The sequence below is a fragment of the Phytophthora sojae genome (assembly GCF_000149755.1).
Source record: "Phytophthora sojae unplaced genomic scaffold PHYSOscaffold_1, whole genome shotgun sequence".
Taxonomy (NCBI): domain Eukaryota; phylum Oomycota; class Peronosporomycetes; order Peronosporales; family Peronosporaceae; genus Phytophthora; species Phytophthora sojae.
Window position 1 is genome coordinate 6,741,589 of NW_009258115.1, and position 20,244 is coordinate 6,761,832.

The 20,244-nt window shown below is 56.2% G+C and overlaps 10 protein-coding genes across 10 annotated transcripts; 5 read left to right on the forward strand and 5 right to left on the reverse strand.

Moving 5' to 3' along the window:
• Positions 1-301: 301 nt before the first annotated feature.
• Positions 302-1,219, reverse strand: PHYSODRAFT_260488 (hypothetical protein; the record flags this gene model as incomplete). The annotated part of the gene is made up of 1 exon (XM_009517548.1): positions 302-1,219. The coding sequence occupies one exon, from the start codon at positions 1,217-1,219 to the stop codon at positions 302-304; it is 918 nt and encodes a 305-aa protein (XP_009515843.1).
• A 211-nt stretch (positions 1,220-1,430) lies between these two features.
• On the reverse strand, positions 1,431-2,762 carry PHYSODRAFT_552309 (hypothetical protein). The gene has a single exon (XM_009517549.1). The coding sequence runs from the start codon at positions 2,755-2,757 to the stop codon at positions 1,510-1,512; it is 1,248 nt and encodes a 415-aa protein (XP_009515844.1). The 5' UTR covers positions 2,758-2,762; the 3' UTR covers positions 1,431-1,509.
• A 628-nt stretch (positions 2,763-3,390) lies between these two features.
• PHYSODRAFT_476702 (hypothetical protein) lies at positions 3,391-4,655 on the forward strand (the record flags this gene model as incomplete). Its single annotated transcript, XM_009517550.1, has 4 exons — positions 3,391-3,942; positions 4,008-4,079; positions 4,150-4,243; positions 4,321-4,655. 4 exons carry the CDS (start codon positions 3,391-3,393, stop codon positions 4,653-4,655), a joined length of 1,053 nt encoding a protein of 350 aa, XP_009515845.1.
• Positions 4,656-4,830: 175 nt separating this feature from the next.
• PHYSODRAFT_309392 (hypothetical protein) lies at positions 4,831-6,807 on the forward strand (the record flags this gene model as incomplete). The annotated part of the gene is made up of 1 exon (XM_009517551.1): positions 4,831-6,807. One exon carries the CDS (start codon positions 4,831-4,833, stop codon positions 6,805-6,807), a length of 1,977 nt encoding a protein of 658 aa, XP_009515846.1.
• Positions 6,808-8,463: 1,656 nt separating this feature from the next.
• Positions 8,464-11,396, reverse strand: PHYSODRAFT_448517 (hypothetical protein; the record flags this gene model as incomplete). The annotated part of the gene is made up of 7 exons (XM_009517552.1): positions 8,464-8,765; positions 8,829-8,961; positions 9,030-9,361; positions 9,825-9,998; positions 10,099-10,174; positions 10,752-11,230; positions 11,297-11,396. Coding segments are annotated over 7 exons (1,596 nt in total), but the record flags the coding sequence as incomplete, so codon positions are not given.
• A 467-nt stretch (positions 11,397-11,863) lies between these two features.
• Positions 11,864-12,614, forward strand: PHYSODRAFT_353557 (hypothetical protein). Its single transcript, XM_009517553.1, has 2 exons — positions 11,864-12,134; positions 12,230-12,614. Exons 1-2 carry the CDS (start codon positions 11,940-11,942, stop codon positions 12,548-12,550), a joined length of 516 nt encoding a protein of 171 aa, XP_009515848.1. The 5' UTR covers positions 11,864-11,939; the 3' UTR covers positions 12,551-12,614.
• Positions 12,615-12,741: 127 nt separating this feature from the next.
• On the reverse strand, positions 12,742-14,343 carry PHYSODRAFT_260476 (hypothetical protein; the record flags this gene model as incomplete). Its single annotated transcript, XM_009517554.1, has 5 exons — positions 12,742-13,089; positions 13,169-13,273; positions 13,362-13,434; positions 13,500-13,780; positions 13,852-14,343. 5 exons carry the CDS (start codon positions 14,341-14,343, stop codon positions 12,742-12,744), a joined length of 1,299 nt encoding a protein of 432 aa, XP_009515849.1.
• A 451-nt stretch (positions 14,344-14,794) lies between these two features.
• PHYSODRAFT_474721 (hypothetical protein) lies at positions 14,795-15,305 on the forward strand (the record flags this gene model as incomplete). The annotated part of the gene is made up of 3 exons (XM_009517555.1): positions 14,795-15,016; positions 15,117-15,176; positions 15,228-15,305. The coding sequence occupies 3 exons, from the start codon at positions 14,795-14,797 to the stop codon at positions 15,303-15,305; spliced, it is 360 nt and encodes a 119-aa protein (XP_009515850.1).
• A 63-nt stretch (positions 15,306-15,368) lies between these two features.
• Positions 15,369-18,978, reverse strand: PHYSODRAFT_343892 (hypothetical protein; the record flags this gene model as incomplete). Its single annotated transcript, XM_009517556.1, has 4 exons — positions 15,369-16,741; positions 16,822-16,929; positions 17,564-17,755; positions 18,790-18,978. 4 exons carry the CDS (start codon positions 18,976-18,978, stop codon positions 15,692-15,694), a joined length of 1,539 nt encoding a protein of 512 aa, XP_009515851.1. The 3' UTR covers positions 15,369-15,691.
• PHYSODRAFT_552319 (hypothetical protein) lies at positions 18,935-20,189 on the forward strand (the record flags this gene model as incomplete). The annotated part of the gene is made up of 4 exons (XM_009517557.1): positions 18,935-19,397; positions 19,497-19,609; positions 19,739-19,874; positions 19,956-20,189. Exons 1-4 carry the CDS (start codon positions 19,146-19,148, stop codon positions 20,187-20,189), a joined length of 735 nt encoding a protein of 244 aa, XP_009515852.1. The 5' UTR covers positions 18,935-19,145.
• Between the last annotated feature and the right edge of the window lie 55 nt (positions 20,190-20,244).

Here is a 20,244-nt window from a genome sequence, read left to right on the forward strand (position 1 = left end):
ACTTAAACGAATCAGAAGGCAGAACGGGTCGGTGACGCGCCGCATGAAAACGACGGTGGGATGCGCTAGTGTATAGTGGCATCTCGACCTGAACAGCTTTGTGGCGTAGACCTACACTATAGTGTATAAGCAATTTTATTGCGGCTTCCTAACTGTCGTTCTTGAGCGGTGACGCGCCTGTCGGACATAAATCGGACAGATTAATAATCAGAATCGTCCCGTTTGCAACATCACATAATTCAACATCAGCTGAGCAAAATGAGCTTGAAGACAGTAGATGAATGTTCTCATGCACTGCGGACTACACGAGCTCGGTCGCAGCGCACCGCCCGTCCTCGTTCTCCTGATCCGCTGCTGCTGCTGTGCTTCGGTGCGCTGTCGGCGAGAGCGGCAGGTCCGTCGCCGCCACGGCCCGCGCGACGTCGCCGGTGTCGGTGCCAGCTTCAACATGCACGCCGCCGGTCTCTGCGCTGTGCGGCTGGTGCCTGACGGAGTTCATGGGTACGAAGCACGAACGGAGCTCGAGATCGGCAAACTGCTCGTCCACGGGCTCGGCGCGCTCGTTGAGGTGGTTCCGCCAGGCGTCGAGCTTGAGGCCGCCGGGAAGGTTGCGCTTGGTCTTGTCTTTCCTGCGCCGCCACCATCGACTAATGCTGCAGCTCGACGAGCACGGACTGCCCTTGAAGATGAGGTACGTGACCAGCGGCAGGATCACGGCCACCGCGGCGATGAGGCTCGCCGAGCTCAGGCCCCCCATCGAGGAGGGCAGGCACTTGGTGGCCTGCGTCGAGAGCCGCTCACATTGGGACACGCACACACAATCGCTCGAGCCGAAGCACACCGCAGGAGCGTTGCCCCGGCGGCACGAGAAGCAGGCCGGGTCGGTGGCGCGGCAGTACTCGACCTCGCCGCTGAGGAAGTATGAAATGCTGGAGGTATCCGCGTCCAAGATGACCGAACTCGAGCTCGACACGCACTGGCCGGTTGAAACCTCGACGGCACAGCCCGTGCGGGCGAGGCATCCCTTGCACGACACCGGGTACCAGCAGTCGTTGGAGTACTCGTCCTGGCCGCAGGTGTCGGTCATGTTGGTTGTGCTCACTTCGGAGACATCTCCCACCACGGACGCAGAGGAAGCCGAGCTCGACTGCGCATGGACGTCGGGAAGCAGCAGAAGCAGCGCACTAGGCGCCAGCACGTGGAGTGTTGAAGTAGCCATCTCCGTGGTGAGAGCAAACAGCGACACGGTGAAGCGGGCGCGGACTCGACGATGAAGCGGGCAACAAATCGGCGGCAGTGCATCACTCGGAATGCTCTGCAACGTAAATAGCTCGCGTGATCCGCTAAACATGGCTCCGCAGTCGGCGACATGAAAATGACACTGAAGGCCGAAATAGACGGGTATCGCTTATCTTTTGAGGAAGCTACACAAACATGGTACAGTACCCTGCCAACTAACGCTAGGCTACAGGTAGCACGTTCGCTTCATACACCTCGTTGAGCAGCCTCTTACGGGTCATGGAGCTTGGCAAGGCGCTTGATGGCCTCCTCAATCGCCTCATCGGTCTTACAATAGGCAAAGCGGGCCCACTGGCTACCCTCAGCCTTGTTCTCGGGGCAGAAGAACGCAGTGTTCGGGATCGCCGTCACACCCTTGGTGATAGTGAGCCAACGGCAGAACGCCCAGTCGTATGACATGCCGGGCTCGATGAAGCTCTCGGGAACCTTCACGACTGAAATGTCCGAGTACAGGAAGATACCGCCACCCGGCGTGATAGGGATGATGCCCACGTCCACCAGCGCACGGCTAAGACGGTCGCGCTTCTGCTTGTACTGGTCAGCGACGAAGGCGTAGAAGGTCGGGAATCCCTGGTACGGCTTCTCCGCCTGCTCCAGCATGTTGGCGACGGCCTCCTGGAAGGGTGTTGACACGCTGAACTGAATCCAGTTGTTGGCGAGGTAGATGCCCTTGATCAGATTGCTCGGTCCAATGGCCCAACCGACCTTCCAACCCGTGACGGAGAACGTCTTGCCGGCGCTCGATACCGTGAGCGTGCGCTCCCACATGCCCTCGATGTTGGCGACCCGCACGTGCTCGTTGCCATCGAACAAAATGTGCTCGTACACTTCGTCCGAGATGACGATGACACGCGGGTGCTGGCGCACGTACTTGGCAATGAGCTCGAGCTCCTCCTTCGTGAACACCTTGCCCGTCGGGTTGTGCGGGTTGTTCAGCAGCACCGCCCGCGTCTTGGACGAGAAGGCCGCGGCCAGCGTCGGCTCGTCGATGTAGAACTCCTTGGCTCCAGTACGCTCGCATTGGCGCACGTGCAGCGGCACGTAGCGGCACACGCCACCGGCCATCTGCACCTGGGCCGTGTAGATGTCGAAGGCCGGCTCGAACACGACGACCTCGTCCCCGGGCTGCACGAAGGCGTTGACTGCGGCGTAGATGGTCTCGGTGGCGCCCACACCAACGGCGATCTCATTAGTCCAGTTGATCTCGCGGTTCAGCTCCTTGGAGTACTTCTTGGCCAGCACCTCGACGAGCTTCTTGTGGCCCTGCGGGCGCGCGTACTGGTTGAAATCGGCGTCTAGCGCGTCCTTGGCCGCCTGCTTGACGAAGTCCTCGCAGCGCCAGTCCGGGAAGCCCTGCCCCAGGTTCACGGCCTTGTGCTCCAGGGCCAGCGGAGTGAACTCGTGCCAGACCGTGGGCTGGTCGAAGCCGTCCAGGCGCATGGCGAGCTGCTCCGCCATGGTGCTCGCAAGATGAAGATTGATGGCCCAAACGAGCGGCCAGGCTGCAGTGTTAAACGAAGTGACCAATCAGAGACCGCGGCGCAGCTTACGAGCCACAAGCCAAGGTATCCCCGTTGGCGCAGCCCCGCATCATTGAGGTGGATTGGAAGAGTAAAAGAGTAAGTTCTCAATGCAATGCATACAGTATTTGTGCGGTGAAGTCGAGGTCGACGACCCGGAGATCCTGGACCAGGAGAGATTTCAGTCGCGGGTCATGTGACCACTACAGCAGAGCTCCCACCACATGAAACTTCGGCTGGTCGGAACGAGCTTGCTGAAGCGAAAGTGACGAACCAGGCGAATGCTGGCATCGGAACACTGCGCTGTTACTTGGGTGGGCGGCGAAAGAACTGCACGAATACTGCCAAGCTGAGGGTGACGATTTTTCAGCGTGTTTTGAGAATTCCAGTCAAAATGCACATCACAATCATTTGATCGTCATCACCAGCGTCTTGAAGACCTCCTGGGCCTGCATCACTTCTTCGCGCACGCTTTGCTGACGCACAAGTCCATTTGCCACGTTCAAGACACGCACCGACAACCTCCAGCATTGCTTTACCCATGGCCGCTGCTTCCAAGCCTACCAACAACATGAAGTACCGCTTCCTGGGCAACTCCGGACTGCTCGTGTCCAAGTTCGGCTTCGGCAGCTTCGTGACGTTCGACATGCAAATGGACTTTGAAAAGTCCTACGCCGTCTTCGAGCGCGCCTTCAAGAGCGGCGTCAACTTCTTCGACTCCGCCGAGACGTACGCGGACGGCGAGGCTGAAAAGTTCATCGGCAAGATCGTCAAGACGGGAGTCGATCGCGGGGTCTGGAGCCGCGAGGACCTGGTGCTCACCACCAAGCTCTTCTTCGGCACCAAATTGGCGCACGGCGGCGGTGGCCCGAACGATACGGGACTCAGCCGTAAGCACATCATCGAAGGCATGAAGGGCTCGCTCAAGCGATTCGACCTCGACTACGTGGACGTTTTGTTTTGCCATCGTCAGGACCCGTACACGCCCATGGAGGAGATTGTGCGCGGCATGAACTACGTCATCGAGCAAGGTTGGGCGTTCTACTGGGGCGCCAGTGAGTGGACGGGGGCTGAGATTATTGAGGCCTGTGAGGTGGCAGACCGCTTGGGCCTCATTCGCCCGGTACGTTAGACTTCTTGCTTTCCGTGCATGGACTTTGAGCACTCTAACATTTATTGCCACTGCAGATTTGCGACCAGACCCGTTACAACATCCTCGACCGCTCTCGCGTGGACTACGACTTCGTGAATCTGTACAAGGTATGCGTCGCTTGTGAATAATTTCTTCGTTTCTGGCGATTGCATAACTCATTGCTTTTCACTTCTACAGAAATACAAGTACGGCGTGACGGCTGTTTCGGCGCTGTCCGCGGGAGTTCTTACTGGCAAATACAAGAATGGAATTCCCGAGGTACGAGTTGTAGGTTATAACGTTATCTTGTTACTGCTCGAAAATCTAATGCGCGTGTATGGTGGCAACCCTTTTGATTTGTACCGTAAGGCTCCCGTATGTCGGTACCCGGGTTCAACAAGGTCCTTGCGAATGGTCTGGAGGAGAAAACGGCCAAGGCTCTTCAGCTCGAGGAAGTTGCCAAAGAAGTTGGCTGCACGCTGCCACAGCTGGCCATCGCTTGGTGCGTCGCCAACCCCAACGTGTCGACTGTGCTGCTCGGCGCGTCGAGGATCGAGCAGCTCGAGGAGAACCTCAAGGCACTGGAGTTCGAGGACAAGGTCACGCCCGCCATCCGTGCCATGATCGACGCGATCGCTGAATTCAAACCCGAGCTGACCAAGGTCCAAGACAACGTGCACCAGATCCGTGGCAAGTGGCAGTAAGGAACAACAACAAAAAAACGTTAGCAACAGCAACGAAGTAAACCAAAATGGCTACGTTTTTCTAACCATCCGTCGAAATCGTTTCTATTTCTATTTCTAAACGCCACCCGTTTCTTAGAAATCGCTGGTCTCCATTAGCCAGCCAGCCAGTCAACCGAGTCGACTTCAGCCTGTCATGCGGTTCCACGACTTCCAGCCGGCGCTGTGCCCCGAGATCCTGGCGGAGACCGATGCGCTGGGCTTCGAGCACATGACGCCCGTGCAGGCGGCCACGCTGCCGCTGTTCCTGTCCAACAAGGACGTGTGCGTGGACGCGTGCACGGGCAGCGGCAAGACGCTGGCCTTCGTGCTGCCCATTGTGCAGCTGCTCAAGACCAAGCTGGCGGACGGCAGCATCACGGCGCCGCGCCACGCCGACGTCACCAAGCTCGTGGCCATGGTCATCTCGCCCACGCGCGAGCTGGCGCGCCAGATCTTCGAGTGCGCCGAGAAGTTCGTGGCCCACGCGCTGCCCAGCGTGCAGCTGCTGCTGTTCGTGGGCGGCACCAGCGTGGACGAGGACCTGTCGCTGATCCGTGGGGCCGTGGGCAAGTGCTCCGTGGTCATCGGCACGCCTGGCCGAACCGAGGACCTGCTGAACCGCTGCGTCGGCTCCAGCGTCGAGACGCGCGAGTTCGAGATGCTCATCCTGGACGAGGCCGACACGCTGCTGGACATGGGCTTCGAAGTGAGTCTGAACAAGATCCTGGAGCACCTGCCCAAGCAGAGACGCACGGGACTGTTCTCAGCCACGCAGACGCAGGAGGTGAAGGCGCTGGCGCGTGCGGGTCTGCGAAACCCGGCGACGATCTCGGTCCAGGTGGCCAACAACACGCAGGTGACGCCGTCCACGCTGCAGAACTACTACTGCCTTGTGGGCCACGACCAGCGACTGTCGGCGCTGCACAACTTTGTCCACTCTAAGAAGGGCGAGAAGCTCATTGTGTTTTTCTCGACGTGCGGATCCGTGGATTTCTTCGCGCGCGTGTTGGAGGAGCTGTTCAAGGGAACCAAGGACATGCCCGTTGTGGCTCTGCACGGCAAAATGCCGCAGAAGAAGCGCACGACGAACTATGATCTCTTCTCGTCGCTCAAGTCGGGACTGCTCGTGTGCACGGACGTTGTTGCACGCGGTATTGATCTGCCGGACGTCGACTGGATCGTGCAGTATGACCCGCCGCAGGACCCGAACTTCTTCGTGCATCGTGTGGGCCGTACGGCGCGTGCTGGACGCTCTGGGTGCGCGTTGTCGTTCCTGTCTTCGAACGAGGATGCCTACGTGAACTTCCTGAAGATCCGAAAGGTGCCATGCGAAGAGATGACGCTCCCGCTCGACACTATGGAAGACGTGCTGCCCAAGGTGAAGTCGTTCATTTTGGAAGACCGTGACCTGCTAGAGAAGGGCACCAAGGCCTTCATGGCATTCGTGCGGTCTTACAAAGAGCACCAGTGCCAGTTCATTTTCCGATTCAAGGAGCTTGATCTGGGTGCCGTGGCGCGCGGCTTTTGCCTTCTTCAGCTGCCGAAGATTAATGAACTGCGTAACGTCCGCATCAACTTCGAGAAGACTGACATCAAGACGACGGACATCAAGTTCAAGGATAAGGCTCGCGAAAAGGAGCGTCAGAAGAAGCTGGCTGCCATCGCGAAGGAGAATGAAGAACGTGAAAAGAAGAACGCCGAGATGCGTGAGAAGAAGCGCAAGCGTCCGCTGGAAGAGGAGAACCAGAAGCACCCGCGTCGTCGTGAGAAGAAGAAGGGTCTGCACCAGCAGATTGTCGAAGAATGGGACGAGCTGGCCGAGGAGGAGCAGCTATACAAGAAATTGAAGAAGGGCAAGATCACGGAGGAGGAGTACGAGATGGCACTGCTCGGTAAGGCGGACGATTCGGACGATGATGGCGATTCTGACGGCGAAGGCAAGAAGAAGCCGAAGTGGCAGCGTGCGGAAGAAAAGCTCAAGGAGCGGTTCAAGAAGAAGGAGCAGGTGGTGAAGAAAACGGCGGAGCAGAAGCGCGAGGCTGCCAAACGTGAGGAGCGTATTCGCAAGCGCAAGAAAGCACAACACGTCCAACGTGCACAGCAAAGAGCCCAGCGTCGTGCCCGGCGCTAAGTTTTCTGTGCGTTGGCTTCGCTCCATGAGCAGGCTCACACTGATTCCGAGATAGAGAAATATACTATTCATTCGTTTCCACTTCAGTTTCCATGTCTTTGCCTTGAGCTACGCGGCAAATTGTGGGAGTTCCCAGAAAGTGGCTCCTGTGCGCGTGTTGAACACGTACGTCATGCCGCTGGTTGGATCAACCGCTTGGGCATACACAGAGCGTGCGAGCGCCCGTACTCCTTCTCGTGCCTTTCGACAGCGATACATGCCTTGGAGTCGGGTAGCAGCGGCATGCTCACTAAGTACACGTCGTGGTTTCTGGCGCAACGTTATCGCACCAACTCGTAGTTGTTGAAGTGCCCAAGTAGCGCACCGAGTGAGTTCGTTGTTGAAGTCACGTTCGTCTCGACTCGAGATACTTTCAACGATGCTCATTATCGACGGCTTGTCCACCGACAAAAGTGCTGCTCTCCATGTCGCTGGAATAACAAGGAGTTAGCATGTGGCGGACTTCGTCGTTACGTGAGATTCTACGGCGTACCATTAGATCCTGCAAGCCGCCCGAACAAAATGCAGCCTTGTTGCTGGAGGTGCATGTCCTTCTTGAATTTTAGCATCGCGTTTCGAACGGCGATTACAACTGATAGATCGGATGGTACCAGTGGTTGCAATCCCCCATTCGGCCCTCGGGCTGCTGAAGTGCCTAGCAATTGTACGCACAATCAGCGTACTGAAGAAATGAACAGCAATATAAACCTGCAATTTTACCTTTCATTGCCATCGTGGCTAGAATTTCAGCGGCGTATCGCTGCATGGCACCGGTGTTCTTGTGTTTTTCCATGAGTTTTGCAATGCCCTTTGCCCCCTCTCGTAGTGCAGCAAGCCGAATTGTTTCGTGCTGATCCATGGTAGATGTAGCGGATCGTGTACGATAACCTGAAGAAGAGGCGGAAAATGGCCCCCAGCCACCGGCAGTGCGTGCTCGAGCCCGGAAGCAATATGCAGTGTCGGTTGACAGTCCGTAAACTGTGACGGTCGTGGAAGGAATAGCAGCATTCCTCACAACTTCTTCGTAGCTCAATACTTGGAAAGCAGCAGCTCTCTTCCATTCACTTGCTTCGCCCGCTTCATCTGCACACGCTCGCCCATGACCGCGACGCTGAATATGGTATCCGAGCACCGTCGGAAGCTCTGTGCTTGAGCTTGGCACGACGTAGTTCCACTTTAAAGTGATGCTGTTTAGACTGGATGAGACGAATTCAGGAGACGTTGGTGATATAGTTGGTGGCTCTACATATCAACAATAGTGACGGATATCTAAGTCCAGCAATTAGCATGTCCGGGAGTTATCTTATACGCACCTGGTATTTCTCCTAGTCCAAAATCGATTGCGTTCTCGGCGCCCAAAACACCAGGTGTCTGAGTAATATCTTGGAATTCAGCGGCGTGCTCATATCTCGTTCGAACTTGACTCTTGTACTCGGTATAGACCTGCGTATTGTGCTTTGCGGCATCATCGCGTATCGAACTGCAAACATACTCGAGCACTTCTTTCGCAAACAGCGGATGCCGAGGGCCTTGATCAAAACCATTCTCTTCATCCAGCTTTGGCGTTATTGCTGCCCCACGAAACGCGTCACGAAATCGAAGCAAAAAGTTGCTGACGCGTTCCTCGTTGGCTCGGACCGGGACTTCCTTCTTTACATCGCAGGACTCCATCAATATAAGATTGGGTAACTTCGGGTTTGATCGTACCGCGTCCTCATTGAGCTCCTCGTTGGAAGGCAATCGACTGCCTCGCTCCAGCAATGTCTGAAGACGAAGTTGCACAAGTTGCTTGTAGAACTGTGAGAAAAACTGTTCATGTACGCGGTGACGAATCGTCTCAGCGTCGTCGACGATTTTGTCTTTTGGTTCTTGGGTTTGGCACAATTCTAGCGCAATAAATTTGTTCTTGCATGGGATATCTACGAACATTCGTTGTTACGAAGGCGATAATTTGATGATTTCTATTGACAATATGTGCTTACCGTGGATCATTTGAGCAAGTTCGCGTTCGTGTATGGCCGTGAGCACAAGTTCCTCTTCAGAAGATAGCCTCGTCTCACTAAATAACACGTAAGATCCCTCGTTGGTACCACGGGTAACTCGAGCTCCATGGGTCTGGAGAGCATTGAACACACCACGTGAGCTGAAGCAAAATATGAAGAACATCTTTTACGTCGACCTACCGACAGGCACATGAAAAACGACGAGTTCGGTTCCTCGGAGCATATCTTCTTCAGTTCTTTCATGGTATCCTGGAACTCAATCACTGAGGGATTCAACAGAAGTCTTGAGCCCCTGCGTGAAAATCGATTAAAGTGCTGATCAACGAGACTGTCGAACAGTGACATCGCCACATCTTTGGATCTCTCTGATAGCATCGGGAGGTTTTTGAAGCTGTAAGATACAGCCACTAATCCAAACGATTGCTTAGGTAAACGTGCATTTCGTTGGTCATCCGCACGCTTCAACTCGATGGATGGTAAACTTGGAGATTGCTGCGATTCCAATTTCAATACTGAAGCATTTACATTGTACTCGAGAGTTGTCAGAGGAGCTGCACAAGTCATTATTACTTTTTAAGCACGTTCACCTTTGGCCTCGGGAGAAGCTTGTCGAAGCTTCTGCCGTCTTTGGAGAAACAGCGCTAGCTGTTTCTTATACTCTTCACTTTCCTGGCTGGCTTTAGCTTCCAACACTCCCCGAACTTGCTCGTCATTTTGCATCCCCGACGCGCTTCCGGTCGACCAGTCGCTAGGATCGAACGGGCGGCCTCGCATTTGGACGCTTACCGCAACGGGAACGTCCTACTTTTATCAACTCACTTACCGGTGCCAAATGAACATCAAATGGCTCAACCGCAACTACACCTTCGCCTACTGCTCCCGGGTAGCGCAGCAAGGTTTCGACCACTTTACCACATAGAGCGTGCTTCGTCGCCACAGCTTTTATGTAGGTTCGTGCTCGGTTGGGGTGCTCACCTCTAAGTGTTTGAACCAGCTGAGGGAAGAAATCATCCTCTTGATTTCGGAACTTCTCTGTGTATTCCTTTTGAACCTTTTGCAGGAACTCGAGAATTACTTCGGTTCTGACAGACTCCGGAACAAATCTCATCCATACTTCGCGCTTTCTTCGGCTCTTGGGGCTGGGCCCACCTTTTGACCATTTTTTAGGAGCTCCACTTTGCTCTGCCTAACGATAGAAAAAAGCACAACTGAGGTTCCTCGAATACAAAAACATAGCAGGCATAGTAACATACCTCCAGGCGCTGGTTTTCGTACTCTTCAATAGCGGTATCCACGTAAACAGTCTCCAGATCGATCCATGCTTTCTCAACAATGAGAAACTTGAGCATTCGGACGGCTTGCCTTTTCCGCCAAAGGCCTTGCACCCGCTTCACTCGACGCACGAACATCCGTAGCCCTTTAAATACGCGAAAGCTTACACTTCTCACAGCTACACTTTTCTGGAGCCACTCGATTAGCAAATGTGCCGCGCGCGAGTTTGTGCGTTTGATTGTCCGATGCTGCTTCCAGATTCGGACAGTGCGCGAGAGATGACTTTCGAGACGGCAACGACTCCAGTGGAGCACCAGCAAATTCAGCATTTTCTGGGTAAATGCACCCAGCATCACAATCGGCTGCATATTCTGCGCCTCACACATTAGTTGTTCGCGTATGCGCTTCTGCAGACGCTGTTGGGCGCGAAATTCGGAAGATGCTTCTATCACTCTGCGCTCATAGTTTTCATCCTCCTGCACCTTTCTGCTTTTGTTTTCTACCAAGCGGCTTTCGTGAGTGTTAGCCCACAGCTGATGTCTCTCTTCGAGTAACTGTTGGCATGGCGAAAAAATGTTAGCTCACCATTCCGAGTCAATAGTACATCATCACAACTCTTTCACCTCGCACCATTTTCTTAAAAGCGGCTTCCATGTTGAAACCCATCGGAGTGGATGCCCCACCAGCCAGCACTGTTTGGTGGTAGTACGCCCGCATTCGTTCGTAGCCCTTGATTGTCTCCCAAAAGGCAGTGCGATCATCATCGGTAATGGGCAGCAACCGCACCCTTTGCTTCATTTTCTTTAACTGTCCATCCGCCGACGCAGCAGTCGAACTAGTTTCGACCGGCACGGTACCGCGTGGTTGGCCGTCCAAGGATGGGACGTCAAAGACGCTCGAAGTCTGCTGGTTCGGGGACACCGGTTGCTGCCCTACTTTGCGAAGGCGAGCCAAATGTCTCTCTAAGGACACCAGCATTTGCTTTTTTGATCTCTCCACTCCTTCTTGCTCTTCAGTGTTAACCACGACATCTTTGTTCCCCTTCAACAACTCCTTGTGCTTGGCAAAGTAGATCTCCTTTGACGTCGTCATGAGCGGCGCCAAGTACACTGCGCACAAGCGTAATATGTTACTTAGCGACCTCTGTAATTGTGCACGCAGCTTGTTGCGCGCACCTAGGCGAGTCTCCTCCTTATCGACGACTAGCGCTCCAGCCGGTGGTGGATACTGGGGCAAGATCGGGAGCAGCGGGCGTCGCGTCGACGGCGACTGCGTCAGCGGCAGCGACGCTTTCTCAGTGGTATCGTCCTCCTTTGCATCAGCCTCCACGCCCGCCACTCCCACCACTATCGTCGCCGTGTCCATTTTGGCGCCGCGGTGCAGTGAGTTGCCCATCGACCACTTAAGTTGAAGTTCTATTTTCAGCGAATCAGACTGAAAGGTCGCGTCGATCAAGCTGCTACAGTCGCTATTGATAGCGCTTGAAACCAAGACCAAAGATAGCTTGGCGTGGAGCTGGAGCTCTTCCCGTCCCCGCGTCCTCTGACAAGACGGAGAGGCAATCGCGGCCCTAACTGCTACTTGCGACGCGCAGTCCAGCTAAGTTCTGCTAAGGTGCTGTTGCCCCAGTCTCCAGCCAGCAGGACGCGACCAGAGGGAGCTACGACGCCTGCCAGCGCGCTCGAGCCGACGACCGCGCGCTTTATTTCCTAGATCGTCGATACAAGGACTCGAGAGGCGGCCGTCACCTCCTGCTGTTGACCAAGTGGGCCACTTCCAGACACAGAGACACCACCACCACCGCCACCCCATAGAGCTATGCCGTCCGACACACCGCTCCACAAGGCAGCGCACAATGGCGACAAGGGCGCGTGCCTGCAGATTCTGGAAGAAAAGTCCGTAGACGTCAACGCACCCGGCGCAGGAGACCGACGGGCGCTCCACCGCGCGGCAGGAGGCAATCACGCCGAGTTGTGTACACTGCTGTTGGACAGAGGCGCAGAAATCGACGGGGTACGCCCGAGTTTTGGTTGCGTTGAGGCATTGGTTGCAGTACATTGATGTGAAGGTGTGTGTTTGTCCGTCATTTTGTTGCTGTGGCTTGGCAGGCGGATAAAAGCGGTCGAACGGCGCTGCATTGGGCCTCCATCAGCGGCCATAAAGAGGCCACGTTGGTCTTGCTGCAGAAGGGTGCAAACATTAATGCAGAGACGACAACGGGGATGACGGCACTCCACGGCGCAGCCGAGGGCGGCAAAGTGGAAATAGTTAGGCTGCTGATGGAAAACAAGGCGGATTCGTTCAAGAAAGACGCAAACGGGAAGTTGCCCTTCGACTACGCCATGGACGGCAAGCATAAGGCTGTAGTAAAAGTGCTCAAGGATATGGGAGACGCGGCCGCGCAGAGTGCATCCTGTGTTATTCAATAGCCGTTCGACCGCCATACAACGCAACGAGGAGTCTTGCCGCCAACGAATTGTTATTTGACCCCATAATACAAATATGAAGAGCTTCATCCAAGAAATGTATTGCTAAGAAATAAACGCAGGGCAAGTGCACCCGCAGTCTACAATAGATGACAAGCAACAAACGGCTTTACACCATCCTCTCCCTCTCCGACTTACCAGTCGTTCTTGTGGTAGAGCTTGCCCTTAATGCTCAACTTGGCCGAGTTGCGCGACCGCCGCTTACCACCTGCCTTTTGACGTGCCTGTCGGTCGCGCTGCACCCGCTGCTTGATGATCTCGTTCTCAACGGCGAACGCATCCTGCTCCTCTTCACCTTCGTCATCGTTGTCATCACCAGACTCACCACCCTCGCCATCCAGAGTCGTAGCTTCAACTCCCTGGACAAGATCGGGAACCTGCTCGTTTTCGGCGTCTTCCTCCTCGCCCTCGCCTTCCTCTTCGCTGTCATCCTCGTCGCTGTCACTGTCGTCAACAACCTGGTGGGCTGAGAAAATCGAGAGCTGCAAATGCAAGAAGAAACAAAGCCACACTCGTCAGCTCGGTCCGCAGCCCACAATGATGCGTTATCAAGTTTCTTACGTCGTGCACTTGTTCGCCGAACTCCTTTCCGTAGCCACTAGCCTCCACATCTTCATCCAGACGGACGTTCTCGTCCGCCACAATGTCCTTCAGCTTCGGGACACGCTGGAAAAGTCAAATACAAAATTATGGTCAGCATTGCATCATTTCAGCAATAACAACGTCAAGCTTGACTGCTTCGATCACAACTTACATCAGGGGTGTAGGCACCGGCTTGGAGTCGTGAAAAAAACTTCACCAGCCCGTGAACATCACGATCGAACAGCCTATAAAAATGACAAAATGTCAGCAATGCGTCACCAAGAGACATACAAACCGAAAGTGCACTCACTCGGAAGCGTTCGGGTGCGATGTCGAAATCATCTGCGGGAAATCGATCATGGTGATCTTGCCATCTTCTCCGATCATGATGTTGAACTCGTTGAAGTCACAGTGCACCAGTCCATACTCCGCCAGTCGCACAACGATCGACATGGCCGTGTCGTACGCGTCCTTGGAGTTGGCCAGACGACGCACTTGGTTTAGCGTGTAGCCCTCCACGAGGCTCATGCAGATAGCGTGGCGGTTGCAGTCAATGGGCGTCGGCGTCGGGAAGTCGCGGTCGTACAGCGCCTATATAATAAAACAGCAGTGAGCTACAGGACCAACGAACCCCCAACACGTTGAATTCTCCATCGCCTTACCTTCAGGAAGGCGTACTCCTTCATGGCCGAGAGGCGCGACATGTAGAACCAACTGGCTGACTTGCGGTTCTTGAGGTAGTCACGCTTGGACTTAACTGCGCGGAACGACGTACGTCCAAGGCGGTGGAACTTGATGGCGACCTCCGTGCCGTCCTCCTGCGTGGCCAAGTAGATGTCCGACTCCTTGCCGACGCCGATTTGGCGTCCCAGTCCGACGATGTGGCCGCGCTGCAGGAACACGCGCAGCGCCAGGTAGTCGTATCCGTTGTACGTGAGGCGGAAGCCATCGTACGCGTTGCCGTCGTGCGCAATGAGCTTGTTGCGCAGCAGGTGCGACAGGATTTTCTGCACGCCGCCGTGGCGCAGCTTGGCGATGCTGGCGATGAGCTCCACGGGCACCACCTCGTGATTCTTCATGCCCATCTCGATGGCCGTCAGCACGCGGAAGTGCTCCTTAGTCAGGTAGCGCATGGCGGTCACGTCGAGCTTCATGGTGGCCGGCTAAGTCTTCTGCACTCGCTGTCACTGGTGATATTGCCGAGGCCAGTCAAATGTGGAGACCGACCGTCAGCAACGAAAAGTTAAGAACGTGCGATATAGCAGATGACGCGATCAAATTGCAGTTACTGGTAGAAAACGAATCTTGATTTTTGTATGGTCAAAACACACAAAAGTTGCTCCGATGGCGGCGCCGGTGCGGTTCGCGTTGAAGCCGTCGAAGAAGCGACGCTGCCAGGACGCCGCTGAGAGCGTGAAGGTCTTACCAGCGCCAGTATGCGGTGTGTTTTCCAGTGTGGAAGCTCTGCGAGAGGAAGCACCAGACGCCTCTCCTTCCAGCCGAGTGAAGCGCCGAGTGGAGCTGCTCGAGGACGTTCAAGCCAAGGTGAAGCGTCTGAAGGACGAGGGCAACACGCTGGCGGAAGCTGGCAGGTTCCGGGCGGCCATGGACAGGTGGCAAGAAGCTCTGGGCGTGGACCCGAGCAGTGCGGCATTGTACGAGCTCCTGGCGCAGGCCTCCATGGCGGTGTTCGAGGACTTCCACGCCGTCCAGTTCGCGCGCAAAGCGACCGAGTTGGCGCCGACATGGAGCGACGGATTTCTCACATTGGCACGCTGCCAACTAAATTTCGGGGAGCTGAAACTGGCGCTGGAGGCTCTTCAGGAGGTTGGAGCGCTGTTCGTTTATTGACGTACAAACGCAATCCTTATTGTTTATTTGCTCCTATGTTGTGGACCAGGCTGTAAGACTTAACGATGGAGTGGAGACGGAAGAAATGGCGTCGGATCGCCAGGATATTGAGGACCTGCTTGTTAAACAGAAGCAAGTGATGCGCAAACGTGATGAGGAAGCAGCGCGCGAAGTGGAAGCGGATAAGTTGCAGGTGATCTCTTGCATGAAGCACCTGAGCTTTCGTGCTAAGACCGTCAATATCAGTAACGGAGAAATATTTTAGAAGGAAAAATGTGGAGCTATCATCTTTGCCTAGGAGGTGAAGGTCTACTGGACCCAGTGGCAGTCTGCCACCGCCGAGCAGCAAAAGCAGGGATCTATACTATAGCGACTAAACTTACAAATACCACCGGCGTCACCCAACGCCGATCTTCCCTGCCTCCGCATCCGTCTTGACGTCTACCAGGCGGCGATGAAACCCCATATATACATAAGAATATATACACTTGAGCAAGCGTTCACAAGGAGACACGCGATCACTTCCGTTGGTGAGAAGAGGAACTCGCGAAACTATGCTAGGCTTGACTTCGCTCTGTCAGTTTCCGCGCGATACTTTTTGCTCGATCATCTTCGTGGGGGTCTGGAAACTGACGTATGCAAGCTCGCCGTTTACGAGCAGAGCTTGCTGCCTTCAATTGTGTACGACGAAGGCTCGCCGTGGGCGGGGTCGTAGGACGCGTAGTCTTCCTGCTGTTCCGTGATAAAGTGCATGTACGACCGCTTGCGGGACCCACTGCGCTCAGCGTCTGGCTGTGCAGCAGGCTGTGATGCGTAGCAGTCGTAGGGCTCATAGTCCCCGTTGTTGGCGTCCAGCTTGGGCTCGTGTCTTGTGTCGAAAAGCGAGTCGATCTTCTGGCTCATGAGGAAGCACAAGGTTGTTGCTGCGGCAGCGATGTACTCTTGGTCCACCGGGTCGCAGTTGCCGTGCTCCAACCGCCGCACTTTCTTCCTGGGAGTCTTGCGGGGGCTATCATTGTTGGCGCCGTGTTCTGGTGTAGATGGTGCTGTGTTGCTGCCATCCACCGAGCCTGCAGCTGCTGCAGCAGTAGCTGTACTAGGTTGCTCGGCAGCAAGCGTGGTCATTTCTGCAGTCTTGGCGCCTTGCTTCTTTTCAGCTTTGAGCTTGGCCACCTTGAGCAGGTACTTTTGTGCATGAGTGCGCACTTGTGTGACTGACCGTGTGCGAACCACTTGCTGCACGCGCTTCCACTTGTGTCCGTGGATGCGGAATCCCTCGAGGAAGCGTTCGTGCTCGTCAGCCGTCCAGCGGCCGCCGCGGATCGACTGAGTGGCAGCGCCACCGCTTCGGGTGCTGGCTGGTGTGTTTTCTGCTTCTTGTTCCGCCTCTTCCTCATCTGCCGGTGCCGGAGCAATTCGTCTCGAGTTGGGCGAGGGCGATGTCTGTCGAGCTGGAGACGAGTCGGCGCTGCGCTGCTGCTGCTGTTGCTGGAGCTGCTGGCGAGTAGCGACGTACTGGTTTTCCTCCTCGTAGTGCTGAGGGGCCAACGACACCTCGGGCTTGGTGAGCAGCGGCTTGCCGAAGCTGTGGAGCGACGGGAGGCTGAACTGCGGCATGGTGCTGGTGGGGGCGCCGGAGCTGCTGCGGTTGAGGATGTTGGCGAGGCCGAAGCCAGAGGAGCCGCGCCAGGGCTCAGATTCCTGCAAGATTGGCACAACAAGGTTAGCCTCAAATGGATCTTGGTCGTGAGTGTGTGGGGTGTGTGTTGATGAGCACGCACCTTTGTCAGTGGGGCGACGTGTTCTTCCTCGCGCCGGTGGCCGTGGCCGTCCTCGCCGTAGGCCTCTCGCTTGACGCGGTCCATTGTGTCTGAGTTGATGCCGAGCGGCTAAATATATCGCTGTGTCGCTAACGGCGGTCACGTCGGTGGAGACGAAACGCCAGAGGAAGGTCTGTGCTGCAAAGAGCGAGTGGAGTGAGAATGCGGATCTTGGAGGGTCTCGGACTGCGCCGAGCTGAGCTGCTGCTGCTGCGAGCTTCGGGATGGATGGATGGATCCACTCCCTCCCTCCCTCCGCCCGCAACCGCAAACCGAAACACATCCAGCTGGCCTGCATTGCACACATGCCGCGGCAGCAGCGTGGGGGAAGGGCCAGCGCGCGCGCACATGCAGGCAGGCAGGAGGGCAGACAGCAGCCGCAGACAGCGAGTACTAGGCGGGGGCTTACCTGGGCGTCGGGGTCTGGGGCGAAACCTCCTTCTCGCCGGCCTGGCGTCCTGTTCCGCTCTCGGCGCTTTTAGCTTTGTGTGGCAGACAAGATCTACTTGGAGTATTGGCTCCACTTGCCTCGTGCAGCGTTCGTTCGCGCTCGGCCCATACTGAGCGCAAGTCGAGTTCAGTTTTCCTGGTGTGGGGCTAGGGCTGCTGAGAGAAAGCTCTTCCGCCCAGAGCCGGGCCGCGACGTTGGCAACATCATGCGTGTCGCGCGTCGTAAAGCGAAGATCGCAGTTAAGCTGGCGACCAGCGCACTGCTGCGGCTGTCGTCGTCGTCGACGGGGGCCTCGCCATCTTCCGTCACCGCGGGCGCCGCCTCCATCGCCCGGTGTCCAGCGGCGCGGAATTCCTTCCACAATTCCTCCTCAATCCAGGTCGTGTCGTCGGTGCGGTGCAGGTACCACCACACGCGCGGCCCAAGAGTCGGTCGGGCGGAGCTCTGCGTCAAGTCGACAGGATCGGCGCAAAGTGTTTGAAGAAGGGATCTGCGCATAGAAGTCCGGCACGCGGGGGTTTTATATCCCCTCGGTAGATTTTGGCAGGTGGCGCCCGCCGCGGGTAGATAGGGCCCGCTGCTGAGACTCTCGCGTGGAGAGACTTTGGGCCGAGCTCAGCTCGGCGGAGCCCGTCCGGCACCTGATAAACACATATAGAAAGGACGCGTGATGGGCTCGGTTGGCAGTCGAAAAGACGTACAGCTGGGCAAGAGTATCTTTAAGGAGTTCTCATATGTCAGTAGCTCAAAGTACTGAAATTGACAAGCTACTGCAGCACAAAACCTTGACTACTTTCTACGCACTTTCACCCGAGACAACAACTTGCCACGGACGATCGAGACGCGGACTTGTCGGCACCGTCACGAGCAAAACATATCAAACAGTGTCGAGGGAGGTAGGCAATGTAGTGGCCCTGAAGTCCGAAAGCAGCACCCGTTACCGCGCGCAACAACAACATCATCTAAAAGACGCCTCGAACAGGTATGAACCAACAAGCTGCTTCTATCCTTACATATCTATAAAAGTCAAGGTGAAGTGGTCGGTCTTGACGTAGATGCTTTACTTTCTCGATTCTCGGTGGTGAAGAAGTTTGAGCCAATGGTCAGGTCATCGCTCCCGCATATTTAAAATGAAGCATCGCTGATCATTTCTCTAGTACATCGTATTGTACAGAGAAGTGCACTGTACATCGATGCTTGTGAGCCCACTCCTAGATCGCGAGGAAAGGAGGTGGCAGGAGATTGTGAGCTTTTTCTGAGCAAGTTGTAAAATAGCACTGCCAAGAACCTGGTGCATCCAACAGGAACGCAGCACAAAATGGAGCTTCGCATGAAGCAACAGTCGGTAGCATTTTTCTAGGTACTAAGGTGAGGAATCCACAAAAGGAGTCGGTGATTAGCGATTGCCAATTGTTAAGCCCCCCCCGCGCGCGCATTACTGACTTAGTGAAATCCCCTGATCTTGGAGTTCAGTTCACGGCCAGCGCTTGCCGCGCGATTTGCCGCCGACAGCCGCTGCGCGATGCGAACGGGGTTGCAGACGGCGGAGCCGTCTGTGAGCCGGCCTGCGCCTCGTCCTGCCAGGCCGCGCAGCTCGATCTTTTTGGCTGCGTTGGCGTCGTCGTGGTGGTTCGCCGTTCATGGCTCTTCTCGGTGGCTGCAGTCATCGTGGCCCGCGTCGAGTGTAGCGCATGTCGCCATCTAGCGACCCTACAACACCGCAAGTCCACCGTAGCCAAGTGAGCGCCAGGATCTAATCTTAGCGCGGCGAGCGCCGAAAACGCGTGCCACGAGCAGAATTGCCGCATTGGCCCTCGCAATAACCCGTTTGCGGATGGTGGACAAGTCGGAGCTGGTCGCGTTCGAGCGCGAGAAGCGCCTGTACAAGGACGCATACGTGGAGAACTTCCGCTCGGTGCGCTACTTCCCGTCGCTGGCCACCATCGGCGCCGGCAAGACCGACGGCGACAGCATCGTGCTCGTGCAGGAGCCGCAGCTCCCCACCGCGGCTGCCGCCGCCGCCGAGAGCTCGCCGCCCCGAGGCAGGTACGACGACGTCGCGAGCCGCCTCATCCCGCCCGACTCGGTCTGTCTTTCTTGGTTGAAGTGTCTGTCCTTGGGAGGATTCGCGTCGACCTGACGACCGCACGATCCGCTGACGCCTGCTTCGTTCACGCTGCTGCAGCTGGAGGAGATCTTCGACGCAACGCTGCCGCTGACCACGTTCCGCTCCGCCATCATGTGCAAGCACGCCAAGGCCCGCCAGGAGCGGCGCGCAGCGGCGGCGGCGGCCGCGTCGTCCAGAGCTGGTCTGCCGGCGGCGCCCATGCGGCATGCAGCTCACAACACGGTGCGTCTACATGCAGTACAGTATCTACCGCAAAATAGGGCTTCCCGCCCGTCTGTTTGTCTCTCTCTCCACTGAAGTGCCCATGGATCCACGCGCTCGCAGCAGCCAGGCATGTTCAAACCCACCAGCACCGTGGAGGCCAAGGGCGCCATCCAGCGCAAGGTCGCGTACGACGGACAACCATTCGAGGACAAGCCGTACTCCGCCCGATCGGTGCGCACGACCCGACACAAGGATCCCTCGTGTGCTTCACCCTTCTCGGGCTAACAAACCGCTGCGCGATCTTTTCTGCAGGTCACGGCGCGCGTAGACGCGCCGATGTGGGCCAACAACAACCCGGCGAGCGCGCGGCGGGAGATTTGCGGCCGGACTTTCTTCAATGTGCCGGCCGAGGGCCCCGTCAAGGCCGACCGCAGCTACACGCAGGAGTTCATCCGCCTCAGCATGGAGGCCTACCACGCCGGCCGTCGCCCCGCCGGCGGCGCGGACGCCACCTCTGCCAAGCGAGACTCGCGGCGCGACTGCTAAAGAGAGAGAGAAAAAGGTGTAACGTCATTAGATATTTTTTGGCAGTTGAACCGAA

Excerpts from the sequence above, each read along its gene's own strand:
- PHYSODRAFT_353557 (XM_009517553.1), top strand. The coding sequence starts at position 11,940 with ATGCCGTCCGACACACCGCTCCACAAGGCAGCGCACAATGGCGACAAG. Across the intron at positions 12,135-12,229 it reads GAGGCGCAGAAATCGACGGG|GCGGATAAAAGCGGTCGAAC; the intron begins GTACGCCCGAGT and ends GTGGCTTGGCAG.
- PHYSODRAFT_552309 (XM_009517549.1), bottom strand. The coding sequence starts at position 2,757 with ATGGCGGAGCAGCTCGCCATGCGCCTGGACGGCTTCGACCAGCCCACG.